Raw genomic sequence first — 21904 nt, 5'->3', positions numbered from 1 at the left:
GGAGACCATGTCGTCAGCGCATTTTAAAAAAGGGGGGAAAGCGCCCTGAACTTGGCGATTTACTCTCTCTTTGATTCCGGCAGTTTTGTCTCGCGGTGGTTGCGATATCGTCGTCAACCTAGATGGAGGAGGAGCTGCAGCTGAGCCATCCCAAGATTGCCTGTGGACGATCCGCCTCGCTACGTCATCGCCCACACCCCTCGTTCGTCAAAGATGAGAGACATGTTGATTGAGAAACAATGCAGGGTACTGGCTGCATGAGTGTTCATGTTCACGGGGTTTCTTGAGTTCATTCCGGAGCAATGCACGGCAGCCACTCGATGCCATCCATGTAAGAGCTCTAGCTCCAGGTTACGTACCAACCTATTCGTAGTGTTAAAAGCTTCTAGACGTGCCATCGCGGTATCGACTGGAAATGGCGCACCGCGCCGGACAAGGGATAAATATGGAAATATGGGCTGCATCATTCTCATTTGGCCGCCACAGATTTCCTGCAATCACAAGTCGGTTTCCCGTTCGTCGACGGAGTAGTGGCACATTTGCTATCGCGCCCAGTATCGACTCTTGCATTCTGATATCGATAAATGCAAGCCTGCATTATCTTTATCTCTCCGCCATCTTCCGTCTCATGTCATTTTACTGTCTATTATTCATCTCTAATTTTCTTCAAGCACCCTGGCTGTGCTTCATCGTCGCGGGGCTGGAACAGCGGAGGTTTTATCGCTTCGATCCCTTTGTATGTCGTCCAACCTACATGTGCATTCCTGTCATATGACAAAGAGAGTCACCCGAGGTTTCTCTACCGTTTGTGCCCTTTGTCGCTCAATGCCTAGCACCTCGGTATCTCGTAATTGGTAGGCTGTGGTGGTGGTGAAACAGCCTTGGCCGGGCGCGTAGCGCCGTGATGCTCGGCTGCCCATGCCCATATGCAACAGACTAGGTTGCGCCCAAGAGCATTGAAAGAGAATGTTCTGGTAATCGGCATAAAAAAAATCCAGTGCAGCTGTCATCACCGTCGTACGAGCCCATGCAACGCCGTTTCAACCAGCTTTGCCCCACCGCGCCTTGTCACATCAGCAAACGCCGCCGGCGCCGAATCTCGTCTCCCTGGGCATTTGGACCCGGTCGGGTTGAGGAGATCCGGAGAAACCATGGTGTAAGCCGATTTATCTCCTGAGCACGTACATATATGCACACGTATCCAGGGGGGGGGGGGGGGGCGGAAAGAAAAGAAGGTTGCCACGGACGAGTGGCACGATGCGGCTTGGCAGGTTCTGTGTTTCCTGGCCTGAAACGGAACAGCGCAAGACCTCCACGTGGGATAAGGAAAAAGAAAGCCGCGCGTCTAAGTTGGGAAAAGGATGGCATCTGTATATTTGGGGAGGTGGGATTTTGGACTCGGTGATGTAATGCGTGTGAAGGGTGCAAGGGGGACTTCCCATGCAATTACCGCAATAGAGTCAGCTAAAATAAATGATGCTTAAAATAGAAAATATTCAAAAAGTACAGATTACTATATATGACTAGGGAACCATATAGTTAGAAGGAAGTTTGGGAAATAATGTATTTAAAAAAGACATTGGAGGATAGAAATAGATTAAAAAACAAAACAAGTCATCGTCCTTAATTGACTTGGGCGAGGCCTGGCAGTAAATAAACTTTGTTTTCTCGCACAGATGTTGGCAAAGCCTCAAACACAAGCAGCGGCAGATTGCGGCAAGCCACCTTGCTGTTAATGGGCAAGGACGGCGAATACCTACGTAATCACGATGGCACAGCAGGGGCCGAAGTTAAAGACGGAGTCCGGTCCGTTGGGAACAATGACATGGTAAACCGATAAGCGGGTGGGTGATGGAAAATAGTTGCCGAAAAGGATTCGTTGCAAGGATTCACGTTGACATGTACATGTACGAGAAAGAGAGAGGGGGGGAAGAGGAGGAGCTGAGTGCGTAGGCCCTGGTCGGGCGAAACATGGTTGGTTTCATCTCTTGTGGCGCCGGGCCTATCATCGGCTGGCGTTATGACAAGGGGGTCACGGTGGTAGGGCATAGGATAGAATACGGAGGCGGAGGCGGAGGCGGAGGCAAATACAGACGAATACAATGCCGTCAAAACAACAAGGTTGGAGGGCTGTTTGGGTCATGGCAGAGGTCTGGTGATGTCTCGTTACGTTTGTAGGTATAATAATATACAATGCTGGCCAACTCAATGTGAGGCGGGGCGGGGCTTATACGCACATTGATAACATCAACTTGTATGGGAATAATGACGACGGAGGACGGACTGACTAGTCCGAGTCAAAGTTGGGCCCCGCTGGCTTTGTCAGGAAACGGCGGCATCAATGTTGAGTACGCACGGTCGTCGCGAGAGTTTAATATCATGGAGGTCTACAGACATGTACTGATGGTGTTTTTCTGTCTACTGGTGGTGGTCGGTCGGCACGGCCTCGGAGCCTGCCCGCTGGGGCCATGAAACGGGACCCAGATGCGAGCAAACACCTGCCACGTCCACAGACTCTGCACCCAGTGTTCGTTTCAAGTCGGGCCAAAAAAGAGTCTTGTTTTCTCTCCCTCTTTCTTCCCGGCATACTGACGGACGAAAAAAAAAAAACAAGCATGTTAATGAGACGGCTAGGGGCCCCGCCTTACAATGTGTTGGTGGGTGAGAGCATTCATGCGCCTGGCTGGCTTGCGCAGGATGTAAAAGGGAGGGGGGGGGGGCCACCCAAGCAAGCCAGAAACCCCGTGTTGCGGGCCGCAAAAGGAACCGAGTGTTTCGACAAGCACAGCCTGCAGGGTGCAAAGATGGACGGAGAGATGGAGGAGAATTGGCCTCGGCAGGAGGGGAGAATTTGACATGTCAAGAAAAGAATAGTTTCAAAAGAGGCGGAAGAAGGGCTGTGAATGAGTAAATATCAAGGTAGTTCGTTGACAGTCGTTGGAGTCCCATCATGGTTGAGATAAGCCGAGGGTACGTCGGCGTGTTTCATGTTGGCCATTGTCCTTGTGCTCTGCGCCGCCATGGCCCTGTTGGCAAGTAAAATGCTCCCATCAAGGACCTGCTCGCATTGACCTTGGCACCATATTTCCATATACCTGCCATCTTGGACAAAGAAGTCGGCAAAGAAGAACCGTTTATTATAATACTACTTTGGTCCCTTCCCCCCGGTCCCCGCATGGCATCCCGTTCCCTCCTCACCCCCTGCTGCTTTTCCTCTCGTCCTTGCAATCAAATTCCAACCAGCCCTGGCCTGGACAAGGCTGGCTAGCAACCTGCGACCAAGACGAAAAAAAGCGAACCGAGCAAGTCAGCGGGGTCAGAGATTACAGGGGACCTTGGGGGCCAATCGCTCTGTCGAATCCCGCGAATATTCGAACACGCACACAAGATTCGTACCGCCTACCTTGCCCTGCCTTTTTGCATGTTCCCGGGATCCCTTGGTGACTTTGGGGTCTTTATTTTTGGAGGCCATCGAGCCCCCCTCCCACCGTCACAGTTGGACCCTGGTCTCAGCACACTGCGGGCGCCTACTGCAACAAGTGCAACTGCAACTGCATCGTTTGCCAACCATTTGCGAACATTGGGACCACTGTTTACTGTTTTTCATTCATTCAGCTTCTCCCATTGTTCCTTTCCGCTTCCTTCTTCCTCGCATCTTTCCCTCCCAAGCGGGTCGGCGCTGAAGACTTCTGTGCGCATAACGCCTACGCCTACGCCACTGAACTGTCGCCTGCCAGCAACGGCTCAGCCCACCATCCATCGTTAGCACCCTGCACCCCTGCTATCGACGCTCGGAACACGTCTCACGCCCAACGCCAACACCTCTTCAACTCCCCCCCTCCCCTGGTTCGTCACCAGCGCAAACACTTCTTCTGCACATCTCTTCCAGCTCCAACACCGTTTCCTTTTTGCCCGGCGGGGGATCATTAATAGAATTGTCGTTTCTTTCTCCTGCTTTTTGAGTTTCGCGTTTTTTTCTTCTCGCTTTCTTTCTCTCGATTCCATATTTCTCTCCCACTTCGCCGGTACTTATTACCCTGACACCCGCAACGGTCCATTCTGAACTCGAGGCGCCTTGTGTATTGCTTGCGAACCCGACCTCTTCGCTTAATTCAGCAACACCGTCTTCCTTTCCAAAGAACCTCTCATTTCAACCGACCGGCCTGTCCCACCAAACACCTTCTATATCTGTCCGGCACACCATACTCAAACCGCCGCCATGTTGGCCACGAAACCGCCATTCCCTGGCTCGTCCATCAGCACAGCTGGTCTGGCTGGCAACACGATCCAGTCCGGCCTGCCCACCGCCCGCCGCGTCCCCAACATTGCGAACCCACCCCAGGCCTTTGCCAGCCCGACCGAGTCCGAGTTCTCCGACACTGACGGCCCTGATTCGGTCAAGAACTGGGACGAAGACCATGTCTGCGACTACCTCGCCAGTGTCAAGTGCGGCGAGTACGAAAAGATCTTCCGCAGAAACAACATCAATGGTCAGAACCTCTTGGAGATGGACAAGGAGGTCCTCAAGGAAATGGGCATCGACAAGGTCGGCGACCGCGTCCGCCTCTTTCTATGTATTAAGAAGCTGCGCACAAGGGCCTACGCCAACCAAAAGAAGCGGAATCGGGTGTGTTTGCTTGTTGGGACCCCCAGTAGCTTCTTTTAAGCTAACTGTTCTGCAGGATTCATTTGCCGCCCTCGAACCCATATCCATATCTGCTCCCAGCGTCTCACCCCGACCCCTCAACCTCCGCAGCAGCGGTAGCAATAGCACAAACCCCGCTCCCGTGAACCGACGATACTCGAGACAAGTCGATGTACCACCACCTCTCGAAATCGATCGCTCTAATAGGCCCTCCTCGCCACCCATCTCGGGTGAGATGCGCTCTGCCAGACAACAAAGATTCCCCGCAGGCTACGTGAGCAATGCGGCACCCAACACCTCTGCTAGAATACCGGCTTCTGCCGACGGCGAGGCGCCCACCCGGGTGCAAACAGCTCATACAAGAAACAACTCTAGCATGGATGGCTCTCTCATGGCTGCCCTGCCACAAGGCCAAGACGTCATCCGTGTCATATCCACCGGTGGTGTCACCAAAGTCGTCAAGATCGCCGACTGTAATACTTGCGAGGATGTAATGCGTGTTACACTCCGAAAGTTTTCACTCCGAGAGGACCACGAGAGAAATTACTGTTTCTGGGTTCTCACCGGCCTCGACCCGGACCCCCGCGAATGCCGACGGCTCGGCGATACTGAGCTCTGGCGTATCATCAAGGACCAGCGCCGGCCCGAGCGCAACCGTTTAATTCTGCGCCGCGTCCCTGCTGGCGAACCTGGAGAGGCTGAGCTGCAGCGGGCTGCGGCCATCGCCCTAGAAGAAGAGCAGCAGAAGCATACACGTGCTCTAGAGTCTGTCGACAAGCGCAGCCAAGTCAAGGTGCAAAAGCTCCTCGGTGAGAACTGGAATGAAGAGTTGCAACAGCCGCTGTCACCGCTGCTGTTCCGCGACCGCGATGAATACTACAAGGCCGCCATGCGAGAGCTGGAGAGGCCGTCGCCGACCTCGGAGGCGCGACCGCAGAGTAAGAGCAGCGTTGGCCTGCGTCAGTTTGGCGGTCTGCGACCTCCCAGTGAACTGATTGCCTCTGATCTCACATCATACTTCCCTGATCACCCTCGCGAAGAGATCGACCGCACTGCTCGTCTTTCTATGCGCCGATCTACACGGCTGAGCAGAATCAACAGCCGTCTTAGTGTCGCAAGTAGCCTCAGCTTCGCTTCCAGCGTCCAGGATGCGCCGCCTATGCCGACGATTGCGGATTCTTGGCTGAGTGGAAACTCACACATTGCCAAGGTCCGTAGCAGAGATGCTCGCAGCATGTACCAACGCGACTCCATTTCATCGTCCATGCTGGATACCCTCCAAGAAGAGACGCCTTCAGAGCCTGACCGCAAGTCGTACGTCTCCTTCACCGAGAGCAACTCAGATACCGCTGCCGGCAGTCTGACGATGGCTGGTGCCCTGAGCTACTATGATGGCGAAGGCTCCACCGGTTCAGCGCCACTGCACGATATCAAGCAGGCCCTCACTAATGACGGCGAGGATGAGGACGAGGAGCTGCAGAGTTTCTTGGATGGAGATTCCTGGGACGATAATAAGTGGATGAAGGGCGCGCTAATTGGGCAAGGCTCATTTGGCTCCGTGTACCTTGCACTGCACGCCGTCACTGGTGAGCTTCTTGCTGTGAAGCAAGTAGAGACTCCTTCCGGAACGCTGAGCGCGAGCGACACGCGAAAGAAGGGCATGATTGACGCGCTGAAGCGAGAAATCGGACTGCTGCGCGAGCTCAGACACCCAAACATTGTGCAGTATCTGGGCTGCAGCTCGTCAGACAGCAACCTGAACATTTTCCTCGAGTACGTTGCTGGCGGCTCTGTGCAGACGATGCTCAACTCGTATGGCGCGCTGGGTGAGCCCCTGGTGCGCAGCTTTGTGCGACAGATCTTGACGGGTCTGTCGTACCTTCACGCGCGCGACATCATTCACCGCGACATCAAGGGGGCCAACATCCTGGTGGACAACAAAGGCACCATCAAGATTTCTGACTTTGGCATCTCGAAGAAGCTCGAGGCGTCGAACCTGTTGGGCGGCGCCAAGAACGCCAAGCACAGGCCTTCATTGCAGGGCTCGGTCTTTTGGATGGCGCCCGAGGTAGTGAAGCAGACGTCGTACACGCGCAAGGCAGACATTTGGTCACTGGGGTGTCTGGTGGTGGAGATGATGACGGGGACGCACCCATTCCCGGACTGCAGTCAGCTGCAGGCCATCTTCAAGATTGGCGGGGGCAAGGCGTCGCCGACGATCCCGGAGAATGCCAGCGCAGAGGCGAAGAAGTTTCTCCAGCAGACATTTGAGCTAGACCACGACCAGCGGCCGAGTGCGGACGAGTTGATGCTGAGCCCGTTTCTCAGCCCTATTACGTGACCTATTTACAATGGTGCTGGTTGCACGACAGGCACTGGGCTGGACTCGGCTGCCGCAAGTCTTGGTTGCTAGGGATGGGTAGGGGGATTCTTGCACATGATTAGATGAGGTGGATGTGCCGTTGTTAAGCGGCCATGAAGGGTATATTTTGCATATGAAAAGAAGATGGGAACGACGTTGTATTGTAATTTAGAGCTAGCTGGGAAATACGAAGGATATGACAAATGATGACTGGCCGTTTCTTGAATGCGAGTGAGGGTTGGCGAAGCACAGCCACTGATGAGGCCGATTTGGGTTGCAGATGACCAGATGGGATTTTGATGCTTGCATTGCCCTGTTTGTCCATTTGACTTCTGCCAAGGCTGCCAAGCTACCCATGCAGTTGCGGGATGATGCCAAAGATAACTCGAGTCCCGTTGTAGGGTGTTGTGTCAATGTCGTATCCAGTTGCCTAGTTTTTGAAGAAGCAAAAGATGGGGATTTCCATCTTTTCCAAAGTTTTTTACGAACATGGAATCTGCAGCCTTTTATCCTATGCAAGTATTTCTTAGTAAAAGTACGGTCCCGGTAATCTTGCTGCCTGGAAGATGGAAGGGTTACATGCGCATCTGCCTAAATCGCCCGGCCGCCAAAACAGGCCAGCCGAAGTCACGGCCCAACCAAGCGAGGCAGCATCGAAATGACCAGTCAAGTGGAAAAAGTCTCGCCTTGGGATCTGGAATACAAACACGGGGGACAAGAATAACAGAAGATGATGTGTAAAAATGCGGCGCAGCGTGAATTGACAACCATGCGCATATACATTTGTGGGCGAGTGATGACAAGTGACTACTGCAACGCACCCTGTCCAACCTTTCCTCCTCCATCATAAAACCAACCGTTTGCCGCCTCTCCAAGCTACACCTCCTCCTCTCCGGAGACATACAGTCCAAGCAAACCAAGCAGACGCCACGGTTACAAAACCGCCGCGACCAAGCAAGAACCCAAGATGGAGTCGCAGGAGTCGCAGGACAGCACCGCCACCGTCGTCGAGCAGGACCGCCACGAGGTGCTCTACTTCGCCTACGGCAGCAACCTGTCCACCGCGCAGATGCGCGCCCGCTGCCCGTCGTCCACCCCCGTCGGCCTCGCCGTGCTGCCCGGCTGGCGCTGGAGCATCAACGCGCGCGGCTACGCCAACGCGCTCCCCCCCACGCACCCGTGCTTCCCCCTGGCGCCCCCCACGACGCCGGCCGAGGGGGTGCACGGGCTGGTGTATCTGCTGCCGCCGCGGGACGAGGCGAGCCTGGACGTGCACGAGGGGGTGAGGAGCGGGGCGTATGGCAAGGTACGGTGCAAGGTGCGCTGGGTGAGGGACGGGGAGGCCGGGGAGGGGGAGGAGGTGGAGGCGCTGGTGTATGTGGATGAGAAGAGGGCGGAGAAGGGGACGCCGAGGGAGGAGTACGTGGGGAGGATGGAGGCGGGGATTGAGGATGCGGTGAGGAACTGGGGGATGGATGAGGAGTATGCGAACAAGGTGATGAGGACGTGGTGGAAGACGGCGTAGGGAGGGGATGGGGGCGGAGATGGGAAGAGGGAGGGGGCTGGTTTGAGGTGGAAAGGGAGGGGATGAGGAGGATTCATTCAAAGTTGAGAAAAAGATGACTTGGAATGAGATTGGGATTTGGGGGGTGAGGAGGAGGAGGAGGAGGAGGAGGAGGGAGGTTATATGCATCGCGAGGCATCAGCCTCATCATGGGCCGAAGGTCTAGGCAGGCGGCACAGGCAGCAGAAGATGCATGGGTGTGGCAGCATATCGGCTTTGGGTCAAATCAAATATAGTATTTTAGAGATTGAGCAGAAGAAAGAAACTCCCTCTAGAAAAAAAATGGCTTTTTTTATTCCTTGGGCTCCAGTAGTTTCTCTCTCGTAGGGATGATGCCTTTTACTACAGATGGATGCGTGACCTCGTGCGCGGCTACGGCGGCGACACGCTCGCGTAAGAAAGTTGAAAAGGCAAAACTAGGAGATGAACATTGACCAGGCGTGAAACGCCGCCAATTACAAAGTATAATTTTTGGATTGCACGTATTGACATGCACGAGCTGGGAGTCCTACTGATGGATTGGGCTATTTCGTAGAAACGTAAACTGTAGAATTAAGCCACACCACACGTCTAGTCTGACTTGAAGCGCCACAGCCACAGCCACATCACAGCATGAGTTAATCCATTGACTACACACGCCTTTGACAAGCCGATGTACAACAGACAAGATAGCCCAATGCAGAGATCGAAAGTATCGCGTTGACGTTGAAAAAGAAGAATCGCATTATGTTGTCCCCACCCATCTCTCCAGCACATGGCTGCATTCTTTCCTCTTATTATTAGAGGTTCAACTCGGGGGCTGCGTGCTATCGGCCGAGACGGGTCGCAGGAACCAAGCTGAACGCCCTGTGGGGGAACTTGTATTTTTTTACAGCCCTCTTCTTACAAGGAAGCATAATTCTAGAGAGCATTCTAGGAGCGCCACGGAAGTTGAGGGGGCGGAAACAAGTTCTCCTTGGCTGCATTGCCCCCATGAGGAAGGCCAAGAACGCCCAGCTCGGGTCGATCGGCGGCGGTCTGGGCAGTAGGCTGGAGTGAGACTTGGGGAGAGAAGTTTCTGGAGGAAGGAAAAGAGGGAAAAGAGGGAAAAGAGGGAAAGGAAGAGGGCCCTGCGCGAATAGGAAAGAGGCCAATGCCGATGAAGGTGTTGGTGTAAGCGGAGGTCGCCGCGGTGGGAAGTTAATATGCAACAAGATAAGACAGAGCCGGGATTTATTAGTGAACCGGTTAGTACATGACAAGCTCGCGGGTTTTGTTTATATAGAAGCAAGCTGCTGCCCTTTCTGGCTGTCCCCAGATACAGCTGATTGACAACCTACACTGTCCGTACCTCCATCAGCCAGCAACAAGACATGAAATCGACTGCTATTCTCACCGGCCTGGTGGCTGCCTGCAACGGAGAGGAGCACAGCTGCTACGGCCCCCATGACAACGTCGAGTATGTCCGCCAGGGGTCAAGCGCATGCAACCTGGTGCGCCCAACGCGACGTACGGACCCAAGGGGCCTCTAGAATGGGGTCAGATGAACTTTTCTTCACACGCTTATGACCTGTCTCCAGCGTCGAGAGAGGTAGCCTCACTCGCTCATAGTACCAGACCGACACGCACGGCTGGCTCGAGGGCCACCTCAAGCAGGAGTGTTTCGTCAGCGCCCTGAAGTAGCAGCGGCCGGTCGCTACTGCGAGACCATCGGCTGGGTGTCCATGTCCGGGCTTCGACGGCAGCAACGGCGGCTACCACGGCATCAAGAACCCGCTCCTCCCTCGCCGTTCAGGTACGCCCGTAGGTACCTCGACTGGAACCGCAACACCTTCATCTACCACTTGCGCCGGCAGCCCGCCACGTGCGACCACCGCTCCGGCCAGCGCGTGAGGCAGGAGATTGCGCAGGTCAGGGAGGAGCTGCGTCTGGGGGGAGGTGTACGGGCGTGCGCGCCGCGGTCGTGGTGCGTGGACTGCGCGCCGTTCGACGGCCCGGAGAACCTGTTCCCGGGGGTCATCGTGCCGGCGGTGGGACGGGGGCGGGTGGTGGTGCGGCCGGAGCGCGCGCGGGCAAGGCGCGCATCATCCTGGGGGAAAACGGGCAGCGTGCGGTATGACATACCGAAAGGCCCGTTCACGCACGACGACAACTTCATCGTGTCCCCGTTCCACGACGTGTTCCGGTACGTCAAGGACGTGCCGTACGCCAAGGCGGGGCGGTTGATCACGCAGTAAGTACGATATGCTGAGAGGAAGGGGGGGGAGGGGGGAGGCTGACTTGGAGGGGAATGCAGGCTTGATGACGGCCGCGCGGATAAGCGCGGCGAGTTGGTGGTGGCCATGGCGGCGCCGCAGGACGAGTGCACCGACCCGACCACGGGCCGCCTCGGCCGGGGGGCGAGGGGCCGGCCGATGCGCAGATAGGAGGTCGTCACTCCCGGATACGTCACCGCGGACGACTGGGGCACCGACGGCGACGACACCAACCACACGGCGGTGCCGTCCATGCGCCACCCGGGCTACTACGAGGCGCGTGGTGGCTTCCCGGACGGTGCCACGCCGGAGGTTGTCGATGTCGTCTTTTACGACTTGTAAGCGCCAGGCTGCTGAAGCGTGAATGCATGTGCTGGTGGGAGAGCGTGTGTAGTATCGAAGAGTATATCCTGTACCTCGGCGGCGGGTACAACGCGAGCATGGTCGACTGCTACGTCGACTGCAACTTTACGTCGCAGGGTGAGTTGGCGATGCTGGTGTCTTGGAGACTGAGGAGAGAAGAAGTGACTAACACGGAGCAGACTTTTTGCTGCCTTATGCCAGGGCTGTCTGGCAGGACAACATCAACGACTGCCCCGTTGATGGCATGTAGAGTTGTTTTGTATATATGTGAGGGGTGATGACCTAGTTGGTATAGAGTGAGTTGTGAGACTTGATAAGTGATGACTGGTATGGAGTGTGTTGTGAACATTGGTGAGGGTTGAGGCGTGTTGGTTGGCATGGGCGTGGGTTGCGTGATTGAGTAGCTTCAACAGGGATGTATTGCTTAAAAGAGAAGAGTATTGATGATGGACTGCTTCGTGTGCCTCCTTGGGCTCACTTATATCAACCACATCATGACACTCCACAAGATGCAGAAACTGAACCGTACTCTAACTTGTCTTTCCTCTGATTCACAACCATCTAGTTTAACGCCTCTCTTATTCACAATGACTATATCATATTCTCTTATTCATAATCACCGTATCATGTTCTCTTATTCATCATGACTATATCATATTCTCTTATTCATAATCACCACATCATTTCTCATTCACAATCACCACATCATTTCTCATTCACACTCACCACATCATTTCTCATTCACAATCACCACATCATTTCTCATTCATAATCACCACATCATTTCTCATTCATAATCACCACATTATATTCTCTTATTCATAATCACCACATTACATTCTCTTATTCACAATCACTGTATTATGTTCTCTTATTCACAATCACCATATTATATAATACACACCTACACCCTCCCCAACTAGTAAAACACCTCCCCCTTCATCAGCACCCTCGCTGTCCGCAGCAACTTGGCCGCCTTAATCTCCCCGTCCACCACCGTCGTATCCACGTCCACCATGCCACTCGGGTGCGCGATCCTCACCGCCTCCCTGCCCTCCACCCCCCTCCCTGCCCTCCTCCTCAGCATCTCCCACGCCAGCGTGCCCTCCGTCCGCGCCGCCGCGCCCAGACACAGCGCCAGCGTCAGCGGCACCGCCCTGTGCGCCAGCCCCATGCTCATCGCCCGGCAGCACAGGTCCGCCCCCTGACCGTCCGCCGGGAACAGCATCACCACCTTGGGCACGCTCTCCGTGTCCGGGTCCATCCCCATCATCGCCGCGCCCTGCCGCCTCAGCGCCTCCAGGCTCCTCTTCAGCCGCGCGTCCGCCTCGACCTCCGCCGGGCTCGGCGGCGCCTCCAAGCCCAGCGAGCGGCCCTCCACGAACACACCCGGGTTGCCGACGTCCACCAGCGACGCGCGCACCGTCGCCCCCTCGCCGCCCCGCAGCTCGTCCACCGGACGGCCCGTCGGCAGCGCGCCGCGGCCGGTCCCCGCGCCCGCCGGATCCAGGAAGCTCAGCGTCACCGGGGACTGCTTCCCCGGCACGCCGTCCATCTCGTACCCCCCCGTCGGGCAGTACTCCATCCGCGGCCCGCCTCCCACCCGGAACCGGGCCTCCACGATCTTGTTCGTGTTGGTGTTCAGCAGCCTCGTCGTCGCCCAGCGCGTGCCGTCCCCCTCCGTGCTCACCAGCCCCCTCCTGTCCACGTATCCCATGTCCCACGCCGCCGGGCCGACCGCGCTGGACATGTTGCCGCAGTTGCCCGCCACGTCGACGGTGCCGTCGCGGATGCCCACCTGCACGAACGTGTACGCCACGTGCGCGTCCGGCGTAGTGCTGGGGGAGAGCACGATGAGCTTGGAGGTGGAGCTGGCGCCGGAGCCCATGCCGTCGAGCTGCCGCGCGTGGACGGGGTCGGGCGAACCCATGGCGGGCGCGAGGATGGAGGGCCAGGAGGAGCGCGAGGAGGGGAGGTCGGCGGAGCGCAGGACGAGGCCGTTGGAGGTGCCGCCGCGGACGAACCACGCGGGGAGGCTGCGCAGACCGGGGGCGGCGTGGGCGGCGGCGGCGTGGGCGGCGGTGGTGGTGGTGATGGTGGTGTAGGAGGCGCGGAAGGGCGTGGGGAGGTGGGTGTGTGGGCGTGGGCGGCGCATAAACGCAAGCGCTGATGTTGACGGGCGCATGACTCCCATCAGAAAGCCGTGTGCGTCTCTGAATGGGTCGGCGTTTGAGACTTGAGGGTTGCTGTTTGTTGTTGGTGGTGTTGGTGTCGGTGTTGGTGTTTCGTTTGCAGGACAAACGGTTCTCGGCCGGCCGGCTCTTACATGTCCGAGATTCGGCGATGCGGGTCACAAGCAAGGCGAGGGCAGCTTTGGATGAAGGAGCAAAGACATGATTCTTATGATTACTTTTTGGTAGTTTTAGCAAAGACGTCCAATGAGTCGTCAGCACGGAAAAAACAGCAAAAGCAAAGCCAACTTGAATGTACCGCTTTGTTTCTCATCAACCCCTGTGGCCGTGGCCGTGGGACTCGGCCCCTACCAAACCACCAAAAAACATCCCCCACTGAGGGCCAGGTATCCAGGCTTCCATCTCCCTTCGCCTCATCACTCAATTCAACTCAGTCCAACTCACCTCGATTCGTCCATTCCAAGTCCCCCACAGCACACCCAACACAATGGCCTCGCATCCTTACTATCCCCTCGACGCCGTCCTGCCCGACTACCAGCCCAGCACCGTGTCCCTCCCCGTCATCCTCGCCCTCTTCGGCGGCAACACCGCCGCCGTCCTCCTCTTCGCCTACGCCGCCGCCGCCCACCAACAACCGCCTCTACGCGCGCCCGACCGCTTCGCCGCCACCTGGTTCTTCCTGTGTACCACCCCCCCCCCCAAAAAAAAAAAAAAAAAAAAACTCGGGCCATCGCGCCTCTCTGACTGACCGGCCAATGCTCGGCAGGATACTTCATTCACTTCCAGGGCCGCCTCGTCGGCGAGCACACCCTGTTCGCCATGCTGTGGAAGGAGTACGCCCTGTCCGACTCGCGCTACCTCACCGGCGACGTCTTCACCCTGTGCATCGAGCACATCACCGTCGTGCGTCCACCTCGTTCTCCCTTTTTCGTGGTCACTCTAATCACATACGATACACGCAGTTCCTCTGGGGCCCCCTCTCCCTCCTCACCACCATCGCAATCATCCGCCGCTCGCCAACCCGCCACTTCCTCCAGGTCATCGTCTGCACCGCCCATCTCTACGGCGTCATGCTCTACTACGCCACCAACTGGGCCGACCACCGCCTCACCGGCGTCTCCTACAGCCGGCCCGAGTTCCTCTACTACTGGGTCTACTACGTCGGCTTCAACGCGCCCTGGTTCTGTGTGCCTCTCGGTAAGACCAAGACTCCTCTATAGCCATCTCTCTCCTGTCTCTCTCTCTCCCTCTCTCTCTCGCTGTCTCTCTCTCTCTTCTTCTCCCAATCCCCTTCCCTCCTTCACTCTCAGTAGAAGCAAGGGATTTCTGACGTCCAGTACAGCCCTCCTCTACGATAGCTGGTCCCATATTTCCACCGCAATCGCATTCCAAACAACCGCCCAGCTCGCCGCCAAAAAACAGTAAACCACACCACACAACACACCACACCTCACCTCACCTCACGCCAACTATAGAAGCACACCACACGTCTTGTATAACAAAGTGATGTAAATGCATTATTTGCTGTTTCCTAGATATAAAAGTATACCCTTGATCCTTATTTCATTACTCCACAAGAGACATACACTCCCTCCCGATTCGCTGTAAACCAAAATTTCCCTCTTTGCTTCCTTTCCTCTTGCCTATGGCTATACCGTCGCCTGCAGCCTCTCCAGCCGCGACGTCACCGCATCCACCAGTGCCGTCTCGCGCGACAGCAAGCCCTGCACCTGCTGCAGCTTGCTACGCCGAATGTCCTGCGGAATCCGCAGTTCCGTTGCCGACGACGACGAAGCAGACGTCGTCGTCTCCATCTGCCCGCTCTTCTTGAGCGCCTCCACGTCGGCCACGAGCTCAGACTGCAGCCGCTTGACGCTGTCCAGGCGCTTCCACAGTTCCTGAGCCTGCTTCTTAACGTCGCGCCCCTCCTCCTCCGTCGCTTCAGGGCCCGAGACGCTCGCGCTCAGGGTGCGCACTTCTTCCATAAAGGCCCGCTCCTTGTTGCTCAGGTCCCGCGTCGTAGCCTTGCCCACAATCTTGCGCAGATTCTCCACGCGCTGCACAATCGCCTCTTGGCGCTTGCGGGCTTCCGAGATGCGCCGCTCATACATGACGTTGTCGCTCTCGTCGTCGCGGTCAACCCCATTGATGGCGTCAATCTTGCCCTTGACCTCGTTGGCCTTGGTTACTTGCTGCTTCAGCTCGCTCTGCAGGAGCTCGCACCGTCGGAAAATCTCAGCCGCAGACACACCAAGCTTGTATGTCTCGTCGCTCAGGACCTTGTGAGCATCCGTAAAGATTTGCAACGTCAAGGGGCTTAGTTTAACCTCCTGAGTAACTATAGTCTTGTGACGCGACGTGCGTAATCTTTCCAGCAGTAGCGGGAGGGCCGATCCCTGATCAAACGCGTGTGGCGGGTTGTAGACGGGGCGAGGCTCATAGAAGTCGAGAGGCGCCATGCTAGCCTCACGTTCACGCTCCGGGCTGACCTCTCGGTCAACAGGAATGACTTCCATCTCGGGGCTTTCGAAAATGACGGCGATGGGCTCATAAGGGGTGGCTGAGAGGAGGAAGTAGCCAACGTCTGGGTCTCTCAGAGCAACGCAGCCTGCGAGCGGCACCGCAGCATCTGAGGCGGGTTGCGCGTAAATTCGCTCTCTGCTAGACTGAGAATTGACCAGCAGCCCGAGTCTAAAGTCTGTGCCAGCTTCGTAGTCCCCTGACAGCTCCCCCTCAAGACGAAAGATCCACGATGCGAGAGACACGAACGTGATGCCTGCATGGTGCGTCACAAAGAAGCTGTACCGTGAGAGTGCATCATCGCTGAAGACCGGCCAGCTCTCTTCCGTTACTTCGACAGGTGTCATGGTGTCGATGGCCTGGAACGCAAGGAGTGACGGCGTCTTGGCTTCCGCGGTTAGTCTGCTACTCTTGGATTTATTCTTGGGAGGTAGCCACTGCGCTTGAATGCCGTCCATGTCCAGGTAGACGCGCACCTGGCCACTCGTGGACAGCAGGCAAATGACTGCCAGTGAGAGGCCTTCTTGATCGCCGGCATCGAGATCTAGCTCGTACTCGTCTTCCCCTAGCATCAAATCGTCTGTTTCCGTCTTTTTGCCAATGACCATGATGTCGGTGACAGACGTGTCCAGTTCGTCACCGGTCTCGGGATCAGAGATGAGGTCGAACGGTCCCTGAAGTCGAGGAATAATACCGGGTCGAGAAGGGCGGGTATAGACTTCGACGGGAGGGTCTCCCAGGATTGTGCTATCGACAATTTGCGGCTCTTGCGAATCCAAATCACCCATCCACTGCAACTGTTGCTGGGCCAGCAGCTTTTCGCTTTCGTCGACCGACGCATCGTCCTCGATGCTGCCGACCGTAGCCACGATGGAGACGGAAAGCGAAGGGATCAGCGTAGGAGGAGGGGCCCAGCGCTGGGGCAGCAGCGGGCACAGAGCGTACACGTCTCCTTCGCGCATGGCCACCCACAGGGTCATTGGGTTCCAGCCTCCAGTTCCCTTGCTTGCGAAGCTTGCTGTCGCGACTTCCATTTCAAAGGAATCAGGGGAGAAGGCCTTGTTTGTGGCCGAAGTCGAAGCGGAGAAATCCTGGTCCAGCGTCGTGCCGTCTGCCAGCTTCTTGAGGTCGATGGAGGTTGTGGGGGTATCAAAGGACCAGCGGTCAGCTGTGGACAGCTCCCAAACTCTAACAATCGCGTCGGCCGTGACGGTGACAACGCAGGAGCCGTTAACTCCAAGCGGATGCCAGAGCGCCGACATGATGGGCGACCGCGACGTGACATGGGTGGTCGGGCCAAGGGTAAAGATCTTGGGCTTCAGCGGGGCTGTATCCTCGCTCGTGAGATGCGTCGAGTCGGGTATCGTGCAGATGTGAATGGTGTGCGTGGTGAGGATGGCGAGGAGGTTGGTATTGGGGGAGATGATAAGCTGTCGTATATCGTCGGCGACCGGGACCTTGATCGTCTTGACAGAGCTTGTTAGCGGCTCGCTCCAAACGCTCGCATTGTGGTACGACTTACTCTGAGGCCGCCGCCAGCTTCAAACTCTGGGATATCCTCGAGATTCACGGTAGAGTCCTCGCGCTTGATACGGGAGCTCGAGCCACGACGCTCCCTAGCCTGGCTGTCTGCCCACCTGTCCTTGAGGTAGGCCAAGTCTCCCCATCGGATCTCCTTGCCCACGGCCACGAAGACCTCGGTGCCGCGTCGCGCAATCGTCCGTCTCGGGCCCTGAGGAACCAATTTCTTCTTGGTAGCATACGGCGACGCGAGGCTACGGCCGCGGGCGACCTCGGGAGAGGGCTCAAAAAGCTGATGGCCGGGTGCATTCTTGGACAGCCAAGCGGCCGAGTAGCACTTGACCTTGGGCATCCTCTGCTCGTTGCGTAGGGACGGACCAGAAAATAGGGCGGTGTAACAGGCAAGTATTTGAAAGCAGCAGTTTCGAAACAGCTACTTGCTGAGTCCGCGTTTCCTCCGAGCGAGCGTTAAGTGGTGCTGTTTGTGTAAAGTGCAAGTGTGCAGAAGTCAACTTCTAGGTGGAAAGGCTGGGGCGTCGACCAGGCAAAAAGCGCAGGCTCCCAAGTGTTTTTTTGTAAGCTGCCGCGCGGTAGGACAGAGCAAAACCAGTTCGCTCAACGTTCAATGCTGGGAAACGGTAGGGCATAAAAAGAACATAAAAGGATAAATATCCTCAATTGTCTGCACGTTTGATTTTAATTGATTTTGATTGCCCCAGTCTACATACTGCCGCCTTAACCAAGAGCTCTTGGTTTACCAACCCGCGTCGCCACGGTTAGGCGGCAGGTCTCCACTATGGCAAGAGCTTCAAGGCGTCTGTTCGGTTGGCCAAACGCCCTACATTAACTTTGCGACAAGAGCTCTCGTGACACAACATAAAGGCTGCGACCTGTGTAGCAGTACTAAACACATACCACCGCATTCAATTTCGACCCCGCGCCGCTTCCAAGCGACACAGACGACGCGATACCCAGCATGGCTCCGCCGCCAGTCCGCTCAACCGTCGAGAGACTCGATCGACCCAGCGCATACTATCAGAACAAAGTAGGGCCCCCAAACGGGTCGATGGGAGGACAAGGCAAACAACCATGCTGACACTCTTGACAGGGCCGTCGCAGACGCGACCGCGATGACGATAAACCAGAAGATGTAGAGCCTCAAGCCGATCCTCTCGCCGACGCCACAACTCTCTACGTCGGCAACCTGTAGGCCTCCTCAATCAATTGCACCCCGAGCCACCTTGCACTACAAGATTCACCAGCTAACCATCTTTCCGCACCCCGGCCCAGATCCTTCTACACCACCGAGGAGCAGGTCTACGAGCTCTTCTCCAAGTGCGGCGAGATCAAGCGGCTGGTCATGGGCCTGGACCGGTTCAGCAAGACGCCCTGCGGCTTCTGCTTCGTCGAGTACTACACGCACCAGGACGCGCTTGACTGCATGAAGTACGTCGGCGGCACCAAGCTCGACGAGCGCGTCATCCGCACCGACCTCGACCCGGGCTTCGAGGAGGGCCGCCAGTACGGCCGCGGCAAGTCGGGCGGCCAGGTGCGGGACGAGTACCGCGAGGACTTTGACGAGGGCCGCGGCGGCGTCGGCCGGGCGCTGCAGAGCGGCGACGACCGCGCCTACGACGACGACAGGTAGGGGGAGCTGGCTGGGTCGTGTCCTTGTTTATACCAATTGGGGTTTTTTTGCTCGTCTTTCTTGCGCAGGCAGGTCTGGGCGCGTGGAAGCTTTTACTAGAAATCAATTCATGCGCCTTGCTTTATCTAATTTGTACCATGCTGTTGTCAATCGTACATCCACCGTCTGGCATTTCCTCCATGACCAAGTGATTCGCCCGTTTCGATAGTAGTAAAACCAAGAACAGAGGTAGGTAAATGAGTTCTTTGATATTGTACAGGATGTGTCTGCCGTTCCATCACATCGTAAATTTCGCATCGACAACATGCCGCTGCAAATTCTTCGTTTTTAATAACCCGGCGGGTTGATTCTCTGCGAAACTCTCGTCCACTTCGGGACCTCTGCATCACAATAGTCAGTCTCCAATCCCTTTACCCGTCTCGCTCGCGTGACCGCACGTACTGTGAATGCCCTTGCGGAACTTCTTGGCCTTGCGGTCAAAGATGGTGTACTTGTCCTTGGGCAGCATCTCCTCCTCCTTGGGCATCTCCGCCTTCCACCGCTCGATCGCCTCGAGCGTCTGCCCCTGCTTCGCCAGCGCCGCGTCGAGCGTGGCCACGACACCGTCGACGGCGCGCAGGCGCATGCGGTGGCGCCGCTTCTGGAACTTGGACAGGCGCCAGGGAATCTTCCACAGCAGGCCGCCCGAGAGGGGGTTCGTGATTCGAAAGGGACCGAACATGGTTTCTAGACGCTCGTGTGGTGCGTTGTGGTTCGTTGGCTGGTGTTCATCAATTCCCAAACTTTTTGGAGTCGTCAATTCCGTTTTCTCCTGGCCAAGGTTGGTCCAAAAAGTGGGGCGCAATCATCGGCTGGAGCATCGCCAGCTGGTGGCCTTGGTGACAAGCCCACCCATCGAAGCTCCAAACTACCACCTAGCCAGCGCGCGACAAGGAGAAGAACAGCTTTTTGCTCGTGAGCCCAGGCATTCCACCAAATTCAAATGAGGACCGCACTACAATGAGCTACTATTTTGCCATTGTCGGCACCCAGGACAACCCGCTGTTCGAGTACGAGTTCGGGACGTCCAAGCAAGGCGGGGATGGCCAGTCGCGCTTCACCGAACAGGTGCGGCACCTAAACCAGATAATCCTGCACTCGAGTCTGGATGTTGTCGAGGAGGTGCAGTGGTCACACGGGCAGATGTGAGTTTTCCTTTCTCCTGGTGCTTTCCCTGCGCATAGGCGGCCGGGAGAGTCTGGCGCATCCCGCTCCCCCCTTCTCCCCCCCAAGCTAACCGCCCCCAGGTACCTCAAGTGCGTCGACAAGTTCTTCAACAACTACATCTCCTGCTTCGTCACCGGCGCCGGCGCCAAGTTTCTGCTCCTTCACCAGCCGCCGCCGCCCAACGCCGGCGGTGTTGGCGCCGCCGCGGCGGCGTCGTCGCGCTCCTCGACAGCCATCGGCGCCAACCCGACGAGCCCGGCGACCGAGGAGGCCATCAAGATGTTCTTCGCCGAGGTCTACGAGAATTGGGTCAAGGCTGTGATGAACCCGTTCTACAAGCAAAACATGGAGGTGCGCAGCCCCGTCTTCCGGACGCGCGTGGCGGCGGCCGGGCGAAAATACCTATGATGAGATGATGGGCTGCGTGTTACGCGGGAGGGCCAACAAGGCAGGAATTGTTTCTAATGAGCGGCGCAAGGGCTGGCTTTCTTGTGTCGGAGGACGCTTTGTATTTAGCTTCGGGTTTAAACATAGACGTCTGGTTTCTTCACATTGGCAGCATCCATCGTATTGGTATCGTAGTTTCATTGAACGAGCCATCTACCCTGACTCAATAATTGTCATGATCCATTCTCAAACGCCATTAAAAAAAATCAAAAAAGTACAGCGATAATCCTTGAGGTCAGCCTATCCGCATAATTGACCAGTCTCTTCCCAGCATAGACGTGAAGTTTGTGTAAAGCAACGCGATATTCGAGACGCGAAGCAGGTCCAAAGCCCTGCCACGCCACCTGTGTAGGCGGTTTGTCTAACCACCGAAACCGTAGAGAGTGCGGCCCTGGCGCTTGAGGGCGTAGACGACGTCGAGCGACGTGACCGTCTTGCGCTTGGCATGCTCGGTGTAGGTGACGGCGTCACGGATGACACCCTCAAGGAAGGTCTTGAGCACGTTGCGAGTCTCCTCGTAGATCATGGCAGAAATACGCTTGACACCGCCACGGCGCGCCAGACGGCGGATGGCGGGCTTGGTGATGCCCTGAATGTTGTCGCGAAGAATCTTGCGGTGACGCTTGGCGCCGCCCTTGCCGAGACCCTTGCCGCCCTTGCCACCTGAGGAAGAATCACGGTCAGCTTCTGGGAGAAAGAAAGAAAGAAAAAGACAGATATATGATTGATGGAGCCGAGACGCGTCGCGGGGCAGACGCGATGCATGGGCGATGAACGCGTCATTAAAAGCCACGCAACCCCTCGGAGCCGTTCAAGGACGCAGCACCAGGAAACAAGCGCGCGCCATCATCAAAAGCATAAAAGAAAAAGGAGCATCATCACTTACGTCCAGTCATGTTGATGGATTAGAAGTTGTTAAAGTGGGAATAAGTGGTTAAATGTAGTATTGCGTTGACGCGAGGTGGCGGCGTTGTTGTGGTAAAAAAGGTAAGATGTGTGTGGTATGAAAGAGGAAAGCCCAAGATGCGGGGGGGGCGTGGGAGGCGACTTGTTATTCATAAATAACCGTGCACAATCAGCCAGCTCCTTGCCCCCCTCATCAGCCTGGCTCCTATTTTTTTTTTTGGAACCAGCATAATAACTAATAGGCAGAAAAGGCGTGTCCAGAATCAACAACACGTTAAAGAAATGCGGGGCGGTCG

The 21904-nt window shown here is 56.4% G+C and overlaps 10 protein-coding genes across 10 annotated transcripts; 6 read left to right on the top strand and 4 right to left on the bottom strand.

Moving 5' to 3' along the window:
* Positions 1–4219: 4219 nt before the first annotated feature.
* Positions 4220–6986, top strand: ISF_08789 (MAPKK kinase; the record flags this gene model as incomplete). Its single annotated transcript, XM_018852392.1, has 2 exons — positions 4220–4627; positions 4683–6986. 2 exons carry the CDS (start codon positions 4220–4222, stop codon positions 6984–6986), a joined length of 2712 nt encoding a protein of 903 aa, XP_018700469.1.
* A 988-nt stretch (positions 6987–7974) lies between these two features.
* On the top strand, positions 7975–8532 carry ISF_08788 (AIG2 family protein; the record flags this gene model as incomplete). Its single annotated transcript, XM_018852391.1, has 1 exon — positions 7975–8532. One exon carries the CDS (start codon positions 7975–7977, stop codon positions 8530–8532), a length of 558 nt encoding a protein of 185 aa, XP_018700468.1.
* A 1391-nt stretch (positions 8533–9923) lies between these two features.
* On the top strand, positions 9924–11418 carry ISF_08787 (ser/Thr protein phosphatase family; the record flags this gene model as incomplete). Its single annotated transcript, XM_018852390.1, has 6 exons — positions 9924–10059; positions 10168–10783; positions 10847–10886; positions 10977–11143; positions 11200–11285; positions 11348–11418. The coding sequence occupies 6 exons, from the start codon at positions 9924–9926 to the stop codon at positions 11416–11418; spliced, it is 1116 nt and encodes a 371-aa protein (XP_018700467.1).
* A 669-nt stretch (positions 11419–12087) lies between these two features.
* Positions 12088–13353, bottom strand: ISF_08786 (DUF453 domain protein; the record flags this gene model as incomplete). The annotated part of the gene is made up of 1 exon (XM_018852389.1): positions 12088–13353. One exon carries the CDS (start codon positions 13351–13353, stop codon positions 12088–12090), a length of 1266 nt encoding a protein of 421 aa, XP_018700466.1.
* A 494-nt stretch (positions 13354–13847) lies between these two features.
* On the top strand, positions 13848–14580 carry ISF_08785 (Emopamil-binding protein; the record flags this gene model as incomplete). Its single annotated transcript, XM_018852388.1, has 3 exons — positions 13848–13955; positions 14147–14263; positions 14323–14580. The coding sequence occupies 3 exons, from the start codon at positions 13848–13850 to the stop codon at positions 14578–14580; spliced, it is 483 nt and encodes a 160-aa protein (XP_018700465.1).
* A 429-nt stretch (positions 14581–15009) lies between these two features.
* ISF_08784 (WD40 repeat-like-containing domain protein) lies at positions 15010–17753 on the bottom strand (the record flags this gene model as incomplete). The annotated part of the gene is made up of 2 exons (XM_018852387.1): positions 15010–17346; positions 17403–17753. 2 exons carry the CDS (start codon positions 17751–17753, stop codon positions 15010–15012), a joined length of 2688 nt encoding a protein of 895 aa, XP_018700464.1.
* A 624-nt stretch (positions 17754–18377) lies between these two features.
* On the top strand, positions 18378–19049 carry ISF_08783 (nuclear cap binding protein subunit 2; the record flags this gene model as incomplete). The annotated part of the gene is made up of 3 exons (XM_018852386.1): positions 18378–18446; positions 18510–18607; positions 18692–19049. 3 exons carry the CDS (start codon positions 18378–18380, stop codon positions 19047–19049), a joined length of 525 nt encoding a protein of 174 aa, XP_018700463.1.
* Positions 19050–19376: 327 nt separating this feature from the next.
* On the bottom strand, positions 19377–19770 carry ISF_08782 (mitochondrial ribosomal protein subunit L31; the record flags this gene model as incomplete). The annotated part of the gene is made up of 2 exons (XM_018852385.1): positions 19377–19429; positions 19491–19770. 2 exons carry the CDS (start codon positions 19768–19770, stop codon positions 19377–19379), a joined length of 333 nt encoding a protein of 110 aa, XP_018700462.1.
* Positions 19771–20048: 278 nt separating this feature from the next.
* Positions 20049–20663, top strand: ISF_08781 (Sedlin; the record flags this gene model as incomplete). Its single annotated transcript, XM_018852384.1, has 2 exons — positions 20049–20233; positions 20336–20663. 2 exons carry the CDS (start codon positions 20049–20051, stop codon positions 20661–20663), a joined length of 513 nt encoding a protein of 170 aa, XP_018700461.1.
* A 400-nt stretch (positions 20664–21063) lies between these two features.
* Positions 21064–21598, bottom strand: ISF_08780 (Histone H4; the record flags this gene model as incomplete). The annotated part of the gene is made up of 2 exons (XM_018852383.1): positions 21064–21365; positions 21589–21598. The coding sequence occupies 2 exons, from the start codon at positions 21596–21598 to the stop codon at positions 21064–21066; spliced, it is 312 nt and encodes a 103-aa protein (XP_018700460.1).
* Between the last annotated feature and the right edge of the window lie 306 nt (positions 21599–21904).

Source organism: Cordyceps fumosorosea (assembly GCF_001636725.1).
Source record: "Cordyceps fumosorosea ARSEF 2679 chromosome Unknown scaffold_35, whole genome shotgun sequence".
In the NCBI taxonomy this organism is placed as follows: domain Eukaryota; kingdom Fungi; phylum Ascomycota; class Sordariomycetes; order Hypocreales; family Cordycipitaceae; genus Cordyceps; species Cordyceps fumosorosea.
This window is presented reverse-complemented; position numbering and strand designations above follow the sequence as displayed.